The sequence below is a fragment of the Sphaeramia orbicularis genome, chromosome 15 (assembly GCF_902148855.1).
Source record: "Sphaeramia orbicularis chromosome 15, fSphaOr1.1, whole genome shotgun sequence".
Taxonomy (NCBI): domain Eukaryota; kingdom Metazoa; phylum Chordata; class Actinopteri; order Kurtiformes; family Apogonidae; genus Sphaeramia; species Sphaeramia orbicularis.
Window position 1 is genome coordinate 47,190,145 of NC_043971.1, and position 21,250 is coordinate 47,211,394.

Genomic DNA, 21,250 nt, shown 5'->3' on the forward strand with positions numbered 1-21,250 from the left:
ACAGTGTTTAAGTCCAGGCTGAAAACAGTTCTGTTCATCTGGCCATACAACAGCTGAAATGGTTCTATCTGCACTCTTCTCTTTTACTTTGTTTAAACTGATTATTATTTATGTTTTATTGATGATGTTTTAATTGTTATTGTGTGTTTTTAACCTGTCTGTTTTCCATTTTTGTAAAGCACAGTGAATTGCCCTGTGTATGAATTGTGCCATACAAATAAATTTGCCTTGCCTTGAATTGTTTTTGTTGTGTTTTTTCTTGTCTAGGTTCTGTTCCCTAAGGACAGTGAGGGAGGAGTTTTGTTTTGCAGACAGGGCACTATACAAATAAGATAGAATGCTTTTAAATGGTCATTTAATGAGTCTTTAAAATGTCTCGGGAACATTTATCCAATCAAGGTTTTAGGTTTAATTTCGGGTAAAATATGCTATTACATTTTTACAAACCTAAATGTGTAAGTGTATATTTTAGTTGGTGTCTGAACTCCTCCTGTCATGTTCTATGTAGGTTCTGAGGTTGTCCCATTTTACAAATCTCCCTTATAATTTTAATCAGGGAATTTATATTGTATTTATATTTGTGAAAAAATCCAAATGAACGTGAGCTCTCTGGTGAATCAGTCAAGTTCGGAATCTTCTTTTTGATACTTTTATTATTTTCTTTACTGAACAATAGTCAGCTATACAGCTCATGGAAACAAGCATGCACTTTTGAAATATATGAAAAACACAATACTACATCTGCTATCTATTTGCAAGTGAAAGGAGAAGAGAAATAATAATATAATTAAATGAGACAAATTAATAAATTAACAAGTTATTCGTATTCAGTAAAGATGGAATAGTTTAAGTGAAGGATTATTTCTTCCTCTGCATTTATAGGCAGCATTCCCCTCACAATATCAAGTTGAGCCTAATGCAGGGGTCTCAAACTCATTTTCTTTCAGGGGCCACATTCAGCCTGATTTGATCTCCAGTGGGCCGGACCAGTAAAATAATTGCATAAAAACCTATAAATAATGACAACTCCAAATTTTGAAAATACTTATTTTTATAAACCATTCAAACAAAAAAAGATGTGAATAACCTGAAAAACCTGAAATTTCTTTAGAAAAGTAAGAGCAATTTTAACAATATTATGCTTTCAACTTATCATTTATACATGTGCATTATGGATCGGATCTACAAAGACACTAAACACTTAGTGACAGCAGGCAGAAAACAGTTAAAATTGCGCTTAATTTTCTTTAGATATTTCAGGTTGTTCATATTTGTTCAGGTTATTCACATTTTATTGTTACAGGATAGTTTGTTAATGTAAATATTTTCATAATGTAATGTTATTTTTTGCGCTAAAACAAAGAAAAAAATTGAAGTTGTCATTATTTAACTATAGGCATATCGTTTTTTGGGGGTTTTTTTTCAGAACAAACCGAGAAAAAAAATATGGAGTCATTATTTTTTGTAGGTTATTATACTGTTATGTTACTGTAGATCATATTGGTCTGCATCTGGAACCATAAGTTCCACAGCCTTGAGTGTGGAATTTTTGTACTTTGCAAATTCATCCCACGTGCGGATTGGAACCTTTGCTCGGCCGCATTTGGCCCCCGGACCGCATGTTTGAGATTCCTGGCCTAATGTATTCAGCGATGTGGTTCACTGCGCAGCCGTCGTTTCCTGTCTCCATGGTGACAGTATACACAGCAGCATTCAGCCAGATATATAGTAGTGTTAGACAGGGTTGATACTGACAGAAAAAATGAGCATGACTCGCACCATCCCGAGGAAATATGATGCAAACAAAACTGTCAGACCGCAACGAGTGTTTGACTACTTATATGGTGAGTCAGCTTAACGTCAGCTGAAAGGAAACAGTTAACAGACATGTTTTTGTTAATTAATGTACTTCTCCCACAGATCCAGTTTACACAGTGTCGTCGGAGGTGGACCATGTCAGGGCAAGTCTCAAGGCCTACGTGTCCAAGGACCGAGTTGTAAGTTTAGTTTTTCTTGAAGCAAAATACAGCACTCGTGTTTTTCCAAGTTTTAGTTACGTAAAGTTGGCGGAAGACTGGCAGATTGGCAGATTCGGACTTTCGGCGTCAATAGCGAACAAACGAAAGGACCACCTTTCAACAAGTTACCTTGTTGTGATCTTGGTTATGCTGGCAAAATACTACAGCATCATTTCAGCCGAAATGACCTGCATTTCGTTATATCAAAAAGCAATTAATTTCTTCCGCAGGATGATTGTGCGCGGACTACTTAGGGACCGTCTACAAAGTACTCAAACGCAAATGGTGGAAAATAAGCTTTTGCTGGAGGGACATTTTAAATGTTTCTTGTTCAATAGCTCCGCCCACAAGGGGAGAGGAGCTTCCATTTCTCAGACCATGATAAGAACAGCTCCCCCTTCCTACTACAACTCTCAGTTTATTGAAAAATACTTTTGCTAATGAAGGAGGGATATTTTAATTATTTCGGGCTCAATAGCTCCACCAACAAAGGGGGAGGAGCCTCCATAATGACAGACCATGACAAAGACACCTCCCCCTTCCTACAGCAACTCTCAGTTTATTGAAATAAAATTTTGCTAATGAAGGAGAATTTTTAAAATGTTTCTTGCTCAATAGCTCCACCCACAAACAGGGAGAAGCTTTGATAGTCACAGACAATGACATGGAAAGCTCCCCCTTCCTACTACAACTCTTAGTTTAGGGAAATACACATTTGCTAATCAAGGAGGAACTTTTTAGAAGTTTCTTGCTTAATAGCTCCACCCACAAAGGGGGAGGACCCTCCATACTCACAGCCCATGACAAGGACAGCTCCCCCTTTCTACTACAACACTCAGTTTATAGAAAAATGCGTTTGCTATTGAAGGAGGAACTTTTTAATAATTTCTTGCTCAATAGCTCCGCCCACAAAGGGGGAGGAGCTTCCATAATCACAGACCATGACAAGGACACCTCCCCCTTCCTACTACAACTCTCAGTATAGGAAAATATGATTTTACAAATGAAAGTGGATGTTTAAATTATTTATTTTTCAATAGCTCCACTCACAAGGAGGGAGGGGCCTCCATACTCACAGCCCATGACAAGGACACCTCCCCCTTCCTACTACATTTCTTAGTTTAGGGAAATACAGTTTTGCAAAAGAAGGAGGAACTTTTTAAAAGGGAAATATAATTTTGCTAATGAAGGAGGATTTTTTTTTTTTTTTAATATTTCTTGCTCAATAGCTCCACCCACAAAAGAGGAGGAGCCTCCATACTCACAGCCTATAACAAGGACACCTCCTCCTTCCTACTACAACTCTTAGATTATACAAAAATACTTTTGCTAATGAAGGAGAAACTTTTAAAATATTTATTTTTCAATAGCTCTGCCCACAAAGGAGGAGGAGCCTGCATACTCGTAGCCAATGACAAGGACACCTCCCACTTTCAACAACAAATCTCAAGGTATAGGTATACTTGTCATGGGCTGTGAGTATGGAGGGCCTTTGTGGGCGGAGCTATTGGGCAAAAAAAACATTTAAAAAGTTCCTCCTTCATTCGCAAAAGTATATTTCCTTAAACTGAGAGTTGTAGTAGGAAGGCTGAGGTGTCCTTGTCATAAGCTGTGAGTATGGAGGCTCCTCCCCTTGTGTGGGCAGAGCTATTGAGCAATAAACATTTTAAAAAGTTCCTACTTTAATTACAAAAGTATTTTTGCATAAACTAAGAGTTGTAGCAGGAAGGGGGAGGTGTCCTTGTCATGGTCTGTCATTATGGAGGCTCCTCCCTCTTTGTGGGTGGAGCTATTTGGGCAAGAAATATTTTTTTTTAAAATTTCCTCCTTCATTAGCAAAATTATATTTCCCTAAACTGAGTTTTGTAGTAGGACGGGAAAGCTGTCCTTGTCATGGTCTGTGAATATGGAGGCTCCTCTCCCCTTGTGGGCGGAGCTATAGATGAATTAAAATGTCCCTCCTTCAGCAAAAGCTTATTCCCCACCATTTGCATGTGAGTACTTTGTAGACGGTCCCTAAGCAGTCCGTACACAACAGTCCGGTGTGGGATAAAATACGGACCTCGTAAAATTTGGACCTATTTGGAATTTGCGCACGCGCGACCGCAGCCTTACCGAATGTCAATTGTGAAAATTTGTACCCCTGCCCTAACCCTAACCCTAACCCTAAAAACCCAAAAGCGCACAATTCTACTCGCAAGGTACTTATTTCATAAGCCTCGCTGAACCTGACATCCGGTAAGGCTGCGGTCGCGCGTGCACAAATTCCAAATAGGTCCAAATTTTACAAGGTCCGTGTTTTATGCCACACCGGCCCTTAACAGCGATTGCTTTTTGATATGACGAAATGCGGGTCATTTCGGCTGAAATGATGTTATAGCATTTTGCCAGCGTAACCAAGATCACAACAAGGTAACATATGTGCTTTGTGGTCCTTTCGTTTGTTCGCTGTTGACGCTATTGACGCCGAATCTGCCAAGGCTTCCTACTAACTATTGGCTAACTGACTAGTGAACATTTCACCAAGGATTTTTCGCCTTAGCTGTTGATAATTTAATTGCTAACTTGCGGCTTTTTATCTTAAGTGTCGATCACATATGTCACTCAGGGCCAATTGTATTAGTTCCCTGACGCTGCCGAACATTTTCCTAAAGTTTACACAGTTACTCTTTTGGCTTAGCAGACAGTATTTATTAGCCCCGACGGGACACATTAGTGACATGTTTGATGAGTTTAGTTATTCATGCATTAAATAAAACTGCATATGTGTTTGGTCAGGGACTGTTACATTACAAACTGTAGAACTATCGTAAATGGTTCTCATCTGTTGCACTTATCATACCGTCACTTGTCTCTCAATATGATCAGTTAGTTAATGAATTTGCTAGTCTAAGGATAAGGATAAATATTTTAAAGGAATCTTGCAGTTATCTTTGCTATAACCAGCACTGACTTGCAAGACCTAAAATGGTATAGTCAAGTCAAGCACCGAGGTGAAGTTAGCAGCGGGTTGGATATTCGACGGACATTCAAAACCCGTCGCCTTGTGGACTATCAATAAATTACTGCTCTAAATGTTTTTCTTCAATACCTTCTTAGTCATGTGACCCAGAGACTCCAAATCAGTCTCAAATTATTATAAAAAAGAGGACCTTTAGGAAACATCACTTAATATTTCTCTCCAGTCTATATTAATATTCTTTATGAATATTTTTCATATTTTTTAATAAAAATGTCTCTTTTTCTTCAATAGCTTCTTAGTCATGTGACCCAGAGACTCCAAATCAGTCTCAAATTATTATAATAAAGAGGACCTTTAGGAAACACCACTTAATATTTCTCTCCAGTCTATATTAATATTTTTTATGAATATTATTCATATTTTTTAAAATAAAAATGTCTCTTTTTCTTCAATAGCTTCTCAGTCATGTTACCCAGAGACTCCAAATCAGTCTCAAATTATTAGAATAAAGAGGACCTTTAGGAAACACTACTTAATATTTCTTTCCAGTCTATTTTAATATTTTTTATGAATATTATTCATATTTTTTAATAAAAATGTCTCTTTTTCTTCAATAGCTTCTCAGTCATGTGACCCAGAGACTCCAAATCAGTCTCAAATTATTAGAATAAAGAGGACCTTTAGGAAACAACACTTAATATTTCTTTCCAGTCTATATTAATATTTTATTACCTCCGCCAAGGAGGTTATGTTTTTGCCAGGGTTTGTTTGTTTGTTTGTTTGTTTGTCTGTCTGTTTGTTTGTCTGTCCGTTAGTGTGCAACATAACTCAAAAAGTTATGGACAGATTTGGATGAAATTTTCAGGGTTTGCTGGAAATGGGATAAGGAAGAAATGATTAAATTTTGGTGGTGATCGGGGGTGGGGGGGCCCACAGGGGGGGCCACTGATTGTTAGTGTGCAACATAACTCAAAAAGTTATGGACAGATTTGGATGAAATTTTCAGGGTTTGTTGGAAATGGGATAAGGAAGAAATGATTAAATTTTGGTGGTGATCGGGGGTGGGGGGGCCCACGGGGGTGGGGGGGGGGGGCACTGATCGTTAGTGTGCAACATAACTCAAAAAGTTATGGACAGATTTGGATGAAATGTTCAGGGTTTGTTGGAAATGGGATAAGGAAGAAATGATTAAATTTTGGTGGTATTCGGGGGCGGGGGGGCCCACGGGGGGGCCCACTGATCAGCCTTGGCGGAGGTCTGCGCTCTCCGAGTGCTTCTTGTTTTATGAATATTATTCATATTTTTTAATAAAAATGTCTCTTTTTCTTCAATAGCTTCTCAGTCATGTTACCCAGAGACTCCAAATCAGTCTCAAATTATTAGAATAAAGAGGACCTTTAGGAAACACCACTTAATATTTCTCTCCAGTCTATATTAATATTTTTTATGAATATTATTCATATTTTTAATACAAATGTCTCTTTTTCTTCAATAGCTTCTCAGTCATGTGACCCAGAGACTCCAAATCAGTCTCAAATTATTATAATAAAGAGGACCTTTAGGAAACACCACTTAATATGTCTCTCCAGTCTATATTAATATTTTTATGAATATTATTCATATTTTTTAATAAAAATGTCTGTTTTTCTTCAATAGCTTCTCAGTCATGTGACCCAGAGACTCCAAATCAGTCTCAAATTATTATAAAAAAGAGGACCTTTAGGAAACACCACTTAATATTTCTCTCCAGTCTATATTAATATTTTTTATGAATATTATTCATATTTTTTCATAAAAATGTCTCTTTTTCTTCAATAGCTTCTAAGTCATGTGACCCAGAGACTCCAAATCAGTCTCAAATTATTATAAAAAAGAGGACTTTTAGGAAACACCATTTAATATTTCTCTCCAGTCTATATTAATATTTTTTATGAATATTATTCATATTTTTTAATAAAAATGTCTCTTTTTCTTCAATAGCTTTTCAGTCATGTGACCCAGAGACTCCAAATCAGTCTCAAATTATTAGGATAAAGAGGACCTTTAGGAAACACCACTTAATATTTCTCTCCAGTCTATATTAATATTTTTCATGAATATTATTCATATTTTTTTAAATAAAAATGTCTCTTTTTCTTCAATAGCTTCTTAGTCATGTGACCCAGGGACTCCAAATCAGTCTCAAATTATTAGAATAAAGAGAACCTTTAGGAAACACCACTTAATATTTCTTTGCAGTCTATTTTAATATTTTTTATGAATATTATTCATATTTTTTAATAAAAATGTCTGTTTTTCTTCAATAGCTTCTCAGTCATGTGACCCAGAGACTCCAAATCAGTCTCAAATTATTATAAAAAAGAGGACCTTTAGGAAACACCACTTAATATTTCTCTCCAGTCTATATTAATATTTTTTATGAATATTATTCATATTTTTTCATAAAAATGTCTCTTTGTCTTCAATAGCTTCTAAGTCATGTGACCCAGAGACTCTAAATCAGTCTCAAATTATTATAAAAAAGAGGACTTTTAGGAAACACCATTTAATATTTCTCTCCAGTCTATATTAATATTTTTTATGAATATTATTCATATTTTTTAATAAAAATGTCTCTTTTTCTTCAATAGCTTCTCAGTCATGTGACCCAGAGACTCCAAATCAGTCTCAAATTATTAGAATAAAGAGGACCTTTAGGAAACAACACTTAATATTTCTCTCCAGTCTATGTTAACATTTTTTATTAATATTATTCATATTTTTTAATAAAAATGTCTCTTTTTCTTCAATAGCTTCTTAGTCATGTGACCCAGAGACTCCAAATCAGTCTCAAATTATTAGAATAAAGAGGACCTTTAGGAAACACCACGTAATATTTCTCTCCAGTCTATATTAACATTTTTTATGAATATTATTCATATTTTTAGATAAAAATGTCATATAAATGTCATTATAAATGTAAATGTCATTATAAATATAAATGTCATTCATAAAAAATATTAATATAGACTGGAGAGAAATATTAAGTGGTGTTTCCTAAAGGTCCTCTTTATTATAATAATTTGAGACTGATTTGGAGTCTCTGGGTCACATGACTGAGAAGCTATTGAAGAAAAAGAGACATTTTTATTAAAAAAATGAGTAATATTCATAAAAAATATTAATATAGACTGGAGAGAAATATTAAGTGGTGTTTCCTAAAGGTCCTCTTTATTCTAATAATTTGAGACTGATTTGGAGTCTCTGAGTCACATGACTAAGAAGCTATTGAAGAAAAACATTTAGAGCAGTAATTTATTGATAGTCCCTAAGGCGACGGGTTTTGAATGTCCGTTGAATATCCAACCTGCTGCTAACTTCACCTCGGTAAGTCAAGCTCAGATATTTATTTTTTCTAACAAAATCAACAGAATATGAAAATAACACAATTTCAGTCATGGTTTTTAAGTGCTATGGCAAAAGGACATCGCTGAAAAAAATGTCACCTCTCATTAAAAAAGAGTATTTATTATAGTATAAGTCAAGTTGTCATAAATGGTACTTAGTGGCTAAGAATGGGCAGCAGATAGATAGATAGATAGATACTTTATTGATCCTGAGGGAAATTCAAGTATTCAGCAGCTTTTACATACAGCACAAGAAGACAAAAAACAAACAGACCAGAACACAACACAACAGTGGGTTAGTAACCAGGTTGACATTAAGGTTAAGGTTATTTAAGAGCCATGATTTTATTTATTATTTATTTATTTATGATGAACTCATTTTGTATTCACATGATTTTTATCTGCCCTACCCAGAGAAAAGTCCCAGAGTATGGGTCTATGTTCAGTGACCTGGCCCATCTCCCACGTTATACTGTTCAGCTGGAAACTACAGACCCTGTCCCACCAACTATTGACCGTCGCTGGCGAGGTCACACTGAACAGCGCAATGAGGTGCTGCAGCAGCTTGCTGGGTAACAAACAATTCATCAGTGTATCAATTAGCAAACAACATTAATAACCTTGTAACATATCACAGCCTTACATTCCTTACAGTTTGTGGTGTCTAAATATTTTTCTTGATAGAGTTGCTCCAAATGTTTCATCGTGGGTGAGAAGGGAAGAGCACAGTGTGACTGGAGCTGATTGCTGGAAATACTTTAAATGGTTAGAACAGCTGGTCTGCAGTCTGTAGCCATAAAGATGCTGGAGTTAATCCATGCTAGTTTTATTGTGCAGCATCTTGCTATCTCTCTTTGAATATTGACATACTCTGTGACTTAATGATCTGTTCTATTTCTTTTAGCCCTCTGATTCCCACAGATGTGATTTTTTCTTTGCCAATGTAAGTTCAGCAAGTCTCTTATTATTTCGGCCATTTATGTTTGCCTTTTCCTAGCGATGGGAACATCCTGTAATTTTTTCTTTTTTTTTTCCCTCAGAGAAGAATTTGTGTTTACGGAGAATAACAATGTTGAGCAGCAGTCCACCCACTGCACTGTGGCTGTCCAGACAGATTTCAGAGAAAGTGATGCACAGACAGATCCATACAGCCCTGAGTATGTGATACAGCCTGGGACAACTCCCTCAGAACTCCTGACACTGGCAGCTTTGACTTGGGGTACGAGATCAGCTGTACTCTGGACTCTGATAAAACCTTAAATGTCAAACTTCTCTCAGGCCTCTGTACTGAAAAGTCAACCACTGCTTCTGTCACCTAACTTCAAAACCTCCCTGATCTAATTTTCCCTGAGGTCGTGGGCTACCTGCAGGCCTGGCAGAGGTGGAAATGATAGAGTGGATGCGTGCTAAACGGGCCTGGGAGGCCAGCCTTCCACTGCTAGATGATCTGAGCCAGCTAGCAAGGAGGAGGCGTATGATGGAGGAGATGGAGGCCAAAGAATGGGCTTTCAGAGAGGGAGAAATCCAGAGGTGAGGAGAATTGCCACTCTGCAGTCAAAAGTTGCTGAAAACAATAGTCACATCAGTGATGTCATCATAATCACTACCAGGTAAATTTGGCCATTTGATAAATGTTAACATGTACATGTTTGATGATATGAATGTTGAACACAGACAACCACTGCGTGTCTGCTCTTAAACTTAAGGTGCCGTATGTAGGATTGTGGCCAAAACTGGTACTGCAATCACATTCAAAATACTGTAGAGCGTGGTATTCCTCCTCCTCCCCCTAGACGAAGGGTTGCCAGATCCAGCATGAGCGTCTACTGCTAGCGTTTCCACCAATCCTTGCCACCACACCATAAATTTCATACAAAAAAATCATCACCAGACTTATTATACATAAGTATAATATATAATAGGCCAGGACAAACGTACTGTCCACTCAAATGAAAGTTTGCAAAGATTCAGGAGATAGGGAAACGGGAAATGAGCGTTAAGTTTCACTTTGACTTCCGCGAAGTACAAGCGGCACGGACCACTACCAAATTTCTTCCACATTACAGATAGTTTTCCCAAACAGATTGTCACACCATAGATTATATTGACCTAATGTATGTTTAATCAAGAAGAATATACAGGAAATATGCAGTTTTATTGGCTGTTTGAGGATGGTACCTTCTCGATTGCTGTCAATAATGCCCTCAGGTTGCAAGAAGCTCGCCTGTCTGTACTGAGAGACCTACTGAAGCAAAGAGATGAAACCCAGAAAGAAGCCACAAATGAGAGACTGAATCAGATACATGCAAAGAAGCAAAAGGACAAAGACACCAAGCTACACAGGATCCACAATGAATATATTAGGTGTAAGACAACCATCGCCACTGCCTTATTGTAACTCTCTGATCATAAACTGATCATATTACTGAACTTTATGTGACACTACCATTCATCTGTCTCTCATTTGTATTATTATTGTTGTTGTTTGGTGTGTAGCATTGACAAAACTGGAAGCCAAGAGGAGAATTGCAGAGGTAAAGTTAAAGTATCAGCAGATTAGAAATTCCCCTCGGACGCATTCCTCTGTGACCCACAGGGATGTTTACACTGGCAGAAACATAACCTCTGCCAAGAAGATCAAAACCTACTACTGTGATACATATGAAGGTCAGTATTTTTTTGGAAAATAAAATGTAGTATTTTGTAGGATTTCTATAATCACAGCTCAGAGACAAGAGTATTTCTGTCTTAGTAAATATACTTGTCATTTATTATTGTAAATCACAGGCTTGCTGGAGTTAGAAGGAGGTCTCTTTTCCTCAGTCTTCAAGCCACAAGTAAAACGACCCGCATGCAAAGTCATCAAGGATGGGATCAAACCTAGTGACAGAGTCATACAGCTGTTGGAGCAGTATAGGGTATACCACAAAGAAATACATTCATTATCATTACACAACTAAATGTGATACTAAGCACTAATACATACTTTTTGACTTGTCAACTGGATTGTGATGAGAAACGTCAATGCTTTTCATAACACATATACACTACTGTGCAAAAGTTTTAGGCGGCCTTTAGATTTGTTGTTTTTGCAGCGTTGAAATGAACATACATATTTATTTCTCAGTCTCTTTTCTTCAGATACAACAAGAAAGTACAGGAAATATGTGCACAGCCTTAAAAGACACACAAAAAAATGGAACTAAATGGGTTCTAAAGGTTAAAGTCAGTATGTAGTGTGACCCCTGACCCCATGACAAGAAGCAGCAAAAACCGTTAGAAACATCTGGCATGTGTTGAATGAGACCTGGTATAAAAAAATCAGAAGTGATTGCCAAAAATTTAATATTGTCTGAACAAAAGGATTAAAGACATGTTAAGTGTTAAAGGAAGGTCAACCTGAAAATGGCCACTTTGGTTTATAGACGCTGCTTTTTTCACTGAAACTTTTGTTATTACTGCTGTACATACTACAGGAAAGTATTTTCAGGTTGATGTCTGGTTGATGTTAAGAGCACTTTAAGTCTTGACTTTCTCATCAGAATGGACTATATGAAGGTATAACAATGTAAATACCTTAAATGTAGCCTACACTGAAAGTGATGATTTTTTTAATATATTTTTTCAGTTTGTAAACTCGTTAAAAAAAAAACGCATACCAACCCTTTCAGACCCTCATATGCTTAACCTCACAGTATAATTGCCTAAGTCTTATTTTTTTGAGTTCATAACCAATGATGGCAAATAAATCAGCAGTCTTGGGAGAGTAAAGTTATGCAAATATCACAATATGGCCAAAAATATGACTTGGCCAATTATGGTTTGTAGCTAAAAATCTGCATCTGTCTTATGATTCTCTGTCCTTTGGATGTCCCTGAACTACGCATGCCACACCATTCAACCCCATAATGACAATCCGAATGAGAATGGTGAGGGGTAAAGTCACACTTTTAAAGTATAGATTTAGATGGGATGCCATTTCTGTTTCCAAAGACACTAACTAAGGAAGCACAAAGAAAAAAGAAGCCCTTGAAAGCTCTTATCAAGAAGGAGAAGCCTGTTCCTCATCCAGTCACTCCCACAGTGGAGGAGCCACCAGAGGTCAGCTCATTTCCTGATTCACATTGGTACTGACCTCAGTCATCCTCAACATTAGAGATGCTTGTTAATTAATTTTTTTCTGGCCTTAGGGAGATGAGGAGAGGGATGTAGCAGTCATCCACTTGCAGAAACTACTGAGAGGAAGAAGTGTCCAACACAAGGTCTGTACCTGAAACTTTATGAAACACTTGCTTTATTGACGCACATCTTTATTCATTCCCCTTTGCATGTGTGTTTTATACAGATGTTTGTAGGCAAAGAGAACCACCTAGAGTTCATTATGGAACTGAGGACGGTTCATGCCCTGCAGAAAGAAGAACAAGAGCTGCAGACAACAGAAAAGGATTTAATAACAGCCCTGAAAAGGCAGGGAGATAAACACAGACACAAGGTATAACACACACATAGACGCCTCACACAAAGTTTCACAAATTCCAAACAAGCTTCCATCATTTCTTTACTACCCTTCCAGACAACTCAAGAGGAGGTGTCCCAGGCCAAAGCAGTGGGCGCTGAACTTGAAAACCTATTTGACACTTTGTCTAAGGAGCTTATTCGTCTCCAACAAGAACGCAGAATGCATGCTTTTATGCTACTGGCTGAGAGAAACCGTCACCTTCGAGAGGCTGAGGAGAGTGGAAAGAGACAGGCAGAGGACCATAAATGTAGAGAAGAAGATGAGATCTTCAGACAAGTGAGTATACATGAATAGATTAGTTTTATTATACCCCTGCCCATGTGAGCATCCCTACTCTACTGCCAGTTAACAATTGAGTACCATTGGTAGCAACACCTGCTGAGCGCCAGTACTTATTTATGTAATATTTATTAGTGTAAGAATAGATGTGTAACATTCTTGCCTCACAGAAAAGCTTTTATATCTTAATTTAATTTGAAAAACATTTCCTTAGCCAGTCTTTTTATATAATACATAGAAGTCATACACAATGCCCATGTACAAAAACACCCCAAAAAAACTCAAGTACAATAACACCCAAAGCACAGACAAACGAGATTACAATTAAAGAATAAAACTAGAAGCATTACATGACATGATGACTGACCCTTCTTGAACAACTTCAGAGTCAAGTTTGAGTTCTGAGGTTAAAGGGTTCCAGATGTTGACTCCATAAACCGAGAAAATGGCTTGTCCAAACCAGGAATAATGAAAGGCACCTTAAACCTTTTTTCCCAATGGATGGACCAATGGACCTTTATGCTACAGAAACCTCAGAATCTAATGCCGCGTTTCCACTACGTGGAACCAGCTCGACTCGGCTCCGCTCGACTCAGTATTCCTGGAGAGCGTTTCCATTACAAGATACTACTGACTTTACAGTACCTGGATGTGGCGCCTTACTTCCGTGTCGTCTGCTCAGAGAGTTGCTGATAAACTCGCTCGTTGCGTGTTGTCTCGTCTGAATTTTTACATTGGCCACCAAAGACTGAATCTCCTCGACCGACCATGGTGTAGTTTTGGGCTGTTATCATGTGGATTAATGTACCGCTTTATTTACTGTCCCCTTCCGCATCTGTTTTTTTGTAAAAAGAGAAAACTGTCTGACCAGTCAGTGGTCTGCAGTGTGTACATGTCACGTTTTAGTATCTGGTCCCCAGTCCTGGAACCTCGGCGGAGGTGATACCAAAAAAGTAGTACCGGGTACTAGGGCTGAACGTTATGGACAAAATTTCATATCTCAATATTCATGCCAGATATCTCGATATCGATACGATACGATATGACTACGGGTTCGGTGAAAACCAAGCATTTTTCAGAAAAATACTAACATCATAATACAAAAGAATGTGGAAAGTGCAGTTTTATTTATAAGAACTCACTGCCAGTCATCAACATTAACATAAAGTACAAATAAATTAAATTTGTTGTGACTTCCAGAGCTGTACATGCAGGGCGAGCACGGGGGAAATCTATATCGTTTATATTGTTGCTTTTTCGATATTAATATCTTGAATGTTCATATCTCGATATTGATATGATAACGATATATCTTTCAGCCCTACCGGGCACCAGATACCAGGTCCTTTTCGTAATGGAAATGCAAAAAAGGCCAAGTCGAGTCGAGTCGAGCCGATACCACGTAGTGGAAACGGGGCATAAGTGTAATCATAAGGACGCTGAGCACCTGGGGAATCTGGTTGTGTATACAATTTTAGATTGGCAGATTTAATGAAGGGACACCTGTGTTTTGACAGGTGTTCTAAGATGAGCTTGAGCAGAACTGAAATTTTCAAGATTGCTGCTGTAAAAATGTGAGAAGTTCTGTAGCATCAACACATAAACTGAAGTCCACAGTGTTTTACAGATACAGAGCTGTTTGCTTCTGACTATGAGGTCCTGTTGACAGTGTGGTTACTTTGTACTGTGTCTCTTGTTGATAATGAAATACATACTCTTCCAAGTTACTGCATATTACTAATTGCTGAGTTTGTATTTTAGTCTTTTAATATGAGAATCTACCCATGTGTCACTGTCTGCTCCGGTGTTACCAACAGCTCCTCCCTCTCCACTTCCGTCCATCATGGGACTCACCTGTTGCACGCTGCACAGCTGCGGCACATTAGGACCAGCCTTATTTAAGGCCTAGTTCTGCAGCTGTGCAGCGTGGGATCATTGTCGCCTTCATCTTCTCCATAACCCGCACTCTCTTCTACAGACTGACTTCACCAGGTTTTTTTGTTTGTTCCTCACCGTTTGTGTTCTGTTAATAAATCTGTTTATCCCTTCAGCATCAAGCAATTGAGTCCACTCATTCACCACTTTCATGACAGAATGATCCCGCCATACCTGGACTCAGCTGGTGCTGAAGGGACCCGTCTTTAGTTTTTTCCGTCCTTTATGGCAGGCCAACTCTATCACTATTTGCCACTCCCACAACCCATCTGGTCATTTAAATGCCGTAAAAAACGGTGTCCAAACCACCAAAATGCCGTAAAAAACACCGTCCAAACCACTAATACACTGTAAAATGCGGCGTACAAATATAAAACGCCGTACAATGCGGAGTAAATTCCCTCAAAAACGCTGTTTTTTATGCTGTCATGTACTGTTTAAAGAGCGGTGTAAAAAGCACCGTCCCATGGCTCTTTAAAACGCCGAATTTTACAGTGCTCTGTGTCACTTTTGATGGCATAAAAAGTAGCGTTTTCTTGTATTATAATCATCTCCACTCCCTCACAAACACACAGATTCACATATGAAGTGAATGGGAGATATTTCTTGCTTTTACATCGCACAAGTCCACCGATCCGGCAAGAGGTAAGTAGACGGGTTACATTTCCTTCAGGAAATGTATGGAAGTCTAGTTTCACTCATATTTTCACACAGACTCACCAAATGAAAGGGTGACTGACACCACTGGGACAGCCTCAAACATTTAATGTACAAAAGATTAACATAGTTTAATGGCCGAAAACTACGATTAATCATCACCAGATTTCGTGTGGACATCTCTAGTCATGCCCACTTTCACGTCTCCTGAAATCAAAACAATACCCCACTTTTATAGATGCTATATGCATTCAAATTTTTCCTCCCCACAGGTGCACATTATAGAGAAAAAGCTTAATGTAGCTTCATGTCCAAAAACAGCTGTCAGTCATCACGAGAGAGAGACAGGCAGAGACAAACAGACAGACGGACACAAACAGACATGATTAATCATCACCAAATTTATTCAAGAAAATGTCTGTCTGTCTGTCTCTCTCGATGATTGACAGCTGTATTTGGGCATTAAACTACATTAATCTTTTGTACATTAAATTTTGAGGCTGTCCCAGTGGTGTCAGTCACCCTTTCATATGGTGAGTCTGTGTGAAAATATGAATGAAAATAGCAGCCGTGCGCATACACAGGCTTTTCCTTATAGCTGGTAAGAAATAGATGCAATCAGTAGCAAAGGAGATCAGTGGTGAATTGGTGTGGTCTGTCTGTTCTCTTTACCTATTGGTTGATGAGAGTTCAACTTTAGTAGCTGTGAAAAGCCAGGGGGTGGAGATGAAAATAATACTAGAAAACGCCGCTTTTTACGCTGTCAAAAGTGACAGAGCGCCGTAAAATATGGCATTTTAAAGAGCCATAAGACGGCGCTTTTTACACCACTCTTAAAACAGTACACGACCGCATAAAAAATAGCATTTTTGTGGGAATTAATACATCATTTTACCTGCGTTTTGGTGGTTTCGACGCCACTTTTTACGGCATTTAAATGACCAGACATGTTGTGGGAGAGGCGAATAGTGATAGACTTGGCCTGCCATACTCCCCGGCGTTTCCCTCGGTGCGTCCTGTTGTCTCCTGTCTGTTTCCAGCTTCCCATTCCTAGCGTCCCTCTCCTTGTGGGGACCTGGGCCTTTTGGGGACTTGGTTTTTCATCCCGAGTCTGTTCCCCTCTTGTGTCTCTGTTCCTCTAGTTTTTCTGTTAGTTTCCTTTTGTTTGAACTTGTGTTTGTTCTTAGTTGGTCCCCTTGTCAGTCTCTGTTGTTAGTGTGCTTAGTTTGCTCACGGAGTAAAAGTCCCTTGTCTGCCTATCTGTTGCATTTTCTGCCTGTTCTGTTTTATCATTCTTTTCTGTCTTTCTTGTTCTTTTGTCTTTTCTCTGTCCATGTATACTTTTCTCTGTCTTGGCATGTCTTTCTCAGTTCCTTGTTTTTTCTCTGCCCTCATCTTCTGTGCCTTCATTTATTTTTGTTCTGATATACCTCTATTCTTTTGTTCACTTCAGTCCCATCCTCTTTACCCTTTTCTCCTTAGTCCTAGCCCTGTAGTCTGTGTGTCAGTTACTTTGTCTTTCTGTCTCTCCAGTCTGTCTGTTGTTCCTCTTTGTCCTTTATTTCTGTTAGTCTTTTTCTTGTTTGCTCTTCTGATTCTTTATAGTTCAGTTTTTCAGTTTGGTTCTCTTTACTTCACTTCTTCTCTTCAGTTCAGGTTCTCTTTTCTTCACTTCTTCAGTTCAGTTCCCTTTGCTTCACTTCACTTCAGTTCTTCACTTTGGCTCTTCTCCTCAGTTCAGCTCTTCTATGTGGTTTTTCCAACATGATATCATGAATTGCGTATAGATAACACACCACTTTTAATTGGCGTGTTATCTGTATGCATTATAAGCTTTCAGCATGTATATTTACGCTGCCTAAAATAACACACCATTAGCGGTTAGGGTTAGGCTTGTGTGCCTACCGCCCAGTTTCTCCCCTCGGTGTGGTCTCGTCTGGCAGATTACCGAAGTCTGGTCTCGCCCCGCGTTCCTGTCTTGATCTCACCCCAGAGGCTCGTCAGCCCGGAGGATGCCACGTTTCCAGGATGCCCCAGTCCTCATGGGGGCTTTCCATCTTTGGGGACGCTGGGAGCCGTCCCTTGAGGGGGGGTCCCTGTCACAGTCTGCTCCGGTGTTACTGCCAGTGCCTCCCTCTCCACTTCCGTCCATCATGAGACTCACCTGTTGCATGCTGCATGGCTGCGGCGCATCAGGACCAGCCTTATTTAAGGTCTGGTTCTGCAGCCGTGCAGCACGGGATCATTGTCGCCTTCATCCTTTCTATAACCCAGACGCTGATCACCCTTCTACGGAGTCTGACTGACTTCACCAGGTTTTTCTGTTTGTTCCTCACCTTTTGTGTCCCGTTGATAAATCCGTTTATCCCTTCAGCACCAAGCAATTGAGTCCACTCATTCATCACCTTCATGACATCCTGGAACAGGAAGCACTGAAAATGAAATAGCTGTACACATATATGTTCATACATTTGTTGCACATGTTTTAATGTGTCCTCTTCTTCACTGTGTCCCAGGTGGTGCAGGTACACCAGGAAACTGTGGATTTGTATTTGGAGGACATCATCTTGGGGACTGTGGAACAGACAGCTGATCAACAGGCTAGACAAGAGATCCACACGCTGGCTAAGGAGGTCAACGATGTTGCCTATGCCATGGAGGACAGGTTATAGACCTTTCAGCATGTGACATTGTGTTTCTACAATTTAAAAAACAATTGTTAACACCTGCTTACATGTGTGTCTGACTAGCCGTAACAGTCTTCAGTCAGAAGAGATTGTGTCAGAACTGGTGTACAGTTTCCTGATCCCAGAGATTGAAAAGATCAATGTCAGGCAAAAAGGTATGGCAAACATGGACAAAACAAAATGTATTGATGTTTTCAATGCGTTACCTGAGTGTACCAAAGTGTTTTTTTTTTTCGAAATCATTTAAACGTTACTTTAAAGGTGCCCTATGTAGGATTGTGGCCAAAACTGATACTGCAAACACATTCAAAATACTGTAGAGCGTGGTATTCCTCCTCCTCCCCCCAGACGAAGGGTTGCCAGATCCAGCATGAGCGTCTACTGCTAGCATTTCCACCAATCCTTGCCACCACACCATAAATTTCATACAAAAAAATCATCACCAGACTTATTATACATATAAGATATAATAGGCCAGGACAAATGTCCTGCCCACTTAAATGAAAGTTTGCAATGATTCAGGAGATGAAAAAATAAGGGAAAAGGTAAATGAGCCTTAAGTTTCACTTTTACTTCCACCACCTTAGTACTGTATTATAAGAAACTGGCCGGCCGACCCCCCCCCCCCACACACACACACCTCAAATTACACACGGCTAAATGAAGAGGTCACTTCCACAGAAAACACTGTACTACAAGGAGCTACCATGGCAAGAGACAAGTCCTACACCGGTACCCAGAACCCAGTCTCTTCACCCATCCCGGACCGGCAGTCTCTTCACCAGGACCAGGAGAAGAGACTGCAGCCCAGTCCCAGTAGAAGACACAGACGGTCTGGGACCAAGTGAAGAGGCCGCAGCCCCAGCTCTCAGTGGTTCTTATCGGGTGGTCAGACTAAGGGAGACCTGGTGTCGGTCTTCAAATTCTTCTCTGCTTTCAGCCATCTCCATGTCTCAAAATCATCTCCTATACATATCCTTGTTTTGTTTCTCCCTTTGTCACGATGTATTTGGGAATAATAAGAGGCCTTTTAGGTTTATTAACGTCAGATATTTATGATCAGAAATGTTCCAGCTGCAGCTCAGTGGGAACTGGCAACCTGGATGCTGAAAGGCTACTGACTTGGTGATTGGCAGATAGGTGATGGGTGGAGCATCCGACCAAAACACAAAATGACAACATAAACATCATTTAGGGGCTGACACTTAGCTTTTCAAATGCAAATATTCTGGCTGGACTACTACTGTCAGTGATATCAGTATTTGAAATCAACAAGATTCCTTAATGTCTGGTGACAGTCAAGGCCATTTTATAATTACTTAGAACATGATTCCTACATACTACACCTTTGAACATTACATTAATATGAAATATAACTGACTTGTAAATTTAGAGGTAACTTTTGGATTTGTCTTAGTGCACCAGAAGCAGCGCAGACACTGGCAGGCAGCTGGAAGTATCATTCAGAGGACTGCAGAGCATTCTGGGAACAATCCTTCTCTGGGAGCCTCACAATTGCCCTCTCCCTCATGAAGAGCCTCCAACCAAGCCCTGGCGAAGATTAGCCAGGTGGAGCAGGAAAAAGGAGCAGAGCAGCGGAATGCTCAAACAGAGGAAGGGAATGAAAATAAAAGGTTCACTGAGGCGCTATCTCATGTCTGATGTTTGGCTTATATGATGACTGTAATAAGTGGCCTCATCGCCTTTGTTTTAGTGGCTTCACCTCCTCATTTGTCCAAAAAGTGATTGAAATAAATGTGACACTGTAAAAGCTCTTTGAAATGATACCATGGTGAATACATGAAGTAATGAAAAACAAAACATTACAGGACTTTTGTTGGCCAGGCAATATAGTTAGCCTGACTATGAATGCCTACACATGCCAATGGAGTCTTTACTCCTTTGCACCATGAATCAGATGTGTGTTTTGGAAACAGTGTCCCCCAATAAAATCCTCAATCTTCATTGAAGTTGTATTTTTGTTTTTTAAATGCACCAAACATTCCGTTATTGTAATGGAAATGCAAAGTTAAAGCACCAAATCTTAATTATGCTATAGAGCCATAATAAAATGTACAGATACAGAGGAAGATAAGCTTAATTTATCACTTGTGGGGAAACAAATTTTTCTATAAAAATTTAACAAGCAGTCATATTATCATCAGACTAAGGTATCATAGAGTGTGAGATTTTACTTGCAAGGAGTCAAGTACATACAGCGAGATGCAACAGTTGACTGACTAACACCAGGAAGTTTAAGATCTTATGAAAGAACATGAATATTACAACCATTGGTCAAAGTGTACAAACATAACGGTGATCAAGTTCACCATTGGCTTAGGTATCCAAAACACGGTGATGCATGGGTTCAGTGACCACGTTTGTACTTTTCTCCCACCTACCCTATGGCCTGATCTCCCCAAGGGCAGCAGGCTGCTCTGGTCCCAAACTGGATGGAAAACAAGCAGATAGTAAAGAAATGGTAGACATATCCTGAGTGGATATGTCTGGACATTCTTACAGAATATGTCATCATAACCCATCCATGACTCGTGCTCTGGACACCTGGTGTTTACAGAATATTGTCTAATAGTCTAATGTTATATTTTTCTAACACTCTAGGTCATGTTACTTTCAAAGTTGTTTCCCGAATACTCCTTAAGGATTTAATGTGGTGCACATTCGTCTGCCAAACATGAATGAAAACAAGTTGTGAAGTACTGTTGGAGCATGAAAGTTGTTCTCATCACCACAACAGGTTAAAATACACCTAACTTAACTTTAGATAAGGAAGCTTTTTTATGCTG

The 21,250-nt window shown here is 39.1% G+C and overlaps 1 protein-coding gene across 3 annotated transcripts; it reads left to right on the forward strand.

The window, feature by feature from the left end:
• Positions 1-1,669: 1,669 nt before the first annotated feature.
• cfap91 (cilia and flagella associated protein 91) lies at positions 1,670-20,384 on the forward strand. Of its 3 annotated transcripts, XM_030156883.1 has the most exons (17): positions 1,672-1,844; positions 1,921-1,997; positions 8,781-8,938; positions 9,051-9,131; positions 9,271-9,309; positions 9,407-9,585; positions 9,719-9,896; positions 10,575-10,732; positions 10,863-11,033; positions 11,154-11,284; positions 12,360-12,467; positions 12,557-12,628; positions 12,712-12,858; positions 12,940-13,161; positions 18,273-18,421; positions 18,507-18,598; positions 19,861-20,120. In XM_030156883.1, the coding sequence occupies exons 1-17, from the start codon at positions 1,763-1,765 to the stop codon at positions 19,974-19,976; spliced, it is 2,160 nt and encodes a 719-aa protein (XP_030012743.1). In that variant the 5' UTR covers positions 1,672-1,762; the 3' UTR covers positions 19,977-20,120. The 3 variants fall into 3 exon arrangements, with proteins under 3 accessions (XP_030012744.1, XP_030012743.1, XP_030012745.1); XM_030156884.1 differs by lacking the exons at positions 18,273-18,421; positions 18,507-18,598 and having other exon boundaries at positions 1,670-1,844; positions 19,861-20,384; XM_030156885.1 differs by lacking the exons at positions 9,407-9,585; positions 9,719-9,896 and having other exon boundaries at positions 1,673-1,844.
• Positions 20,385-21,250: the final 866 nt, after the last annotated feature.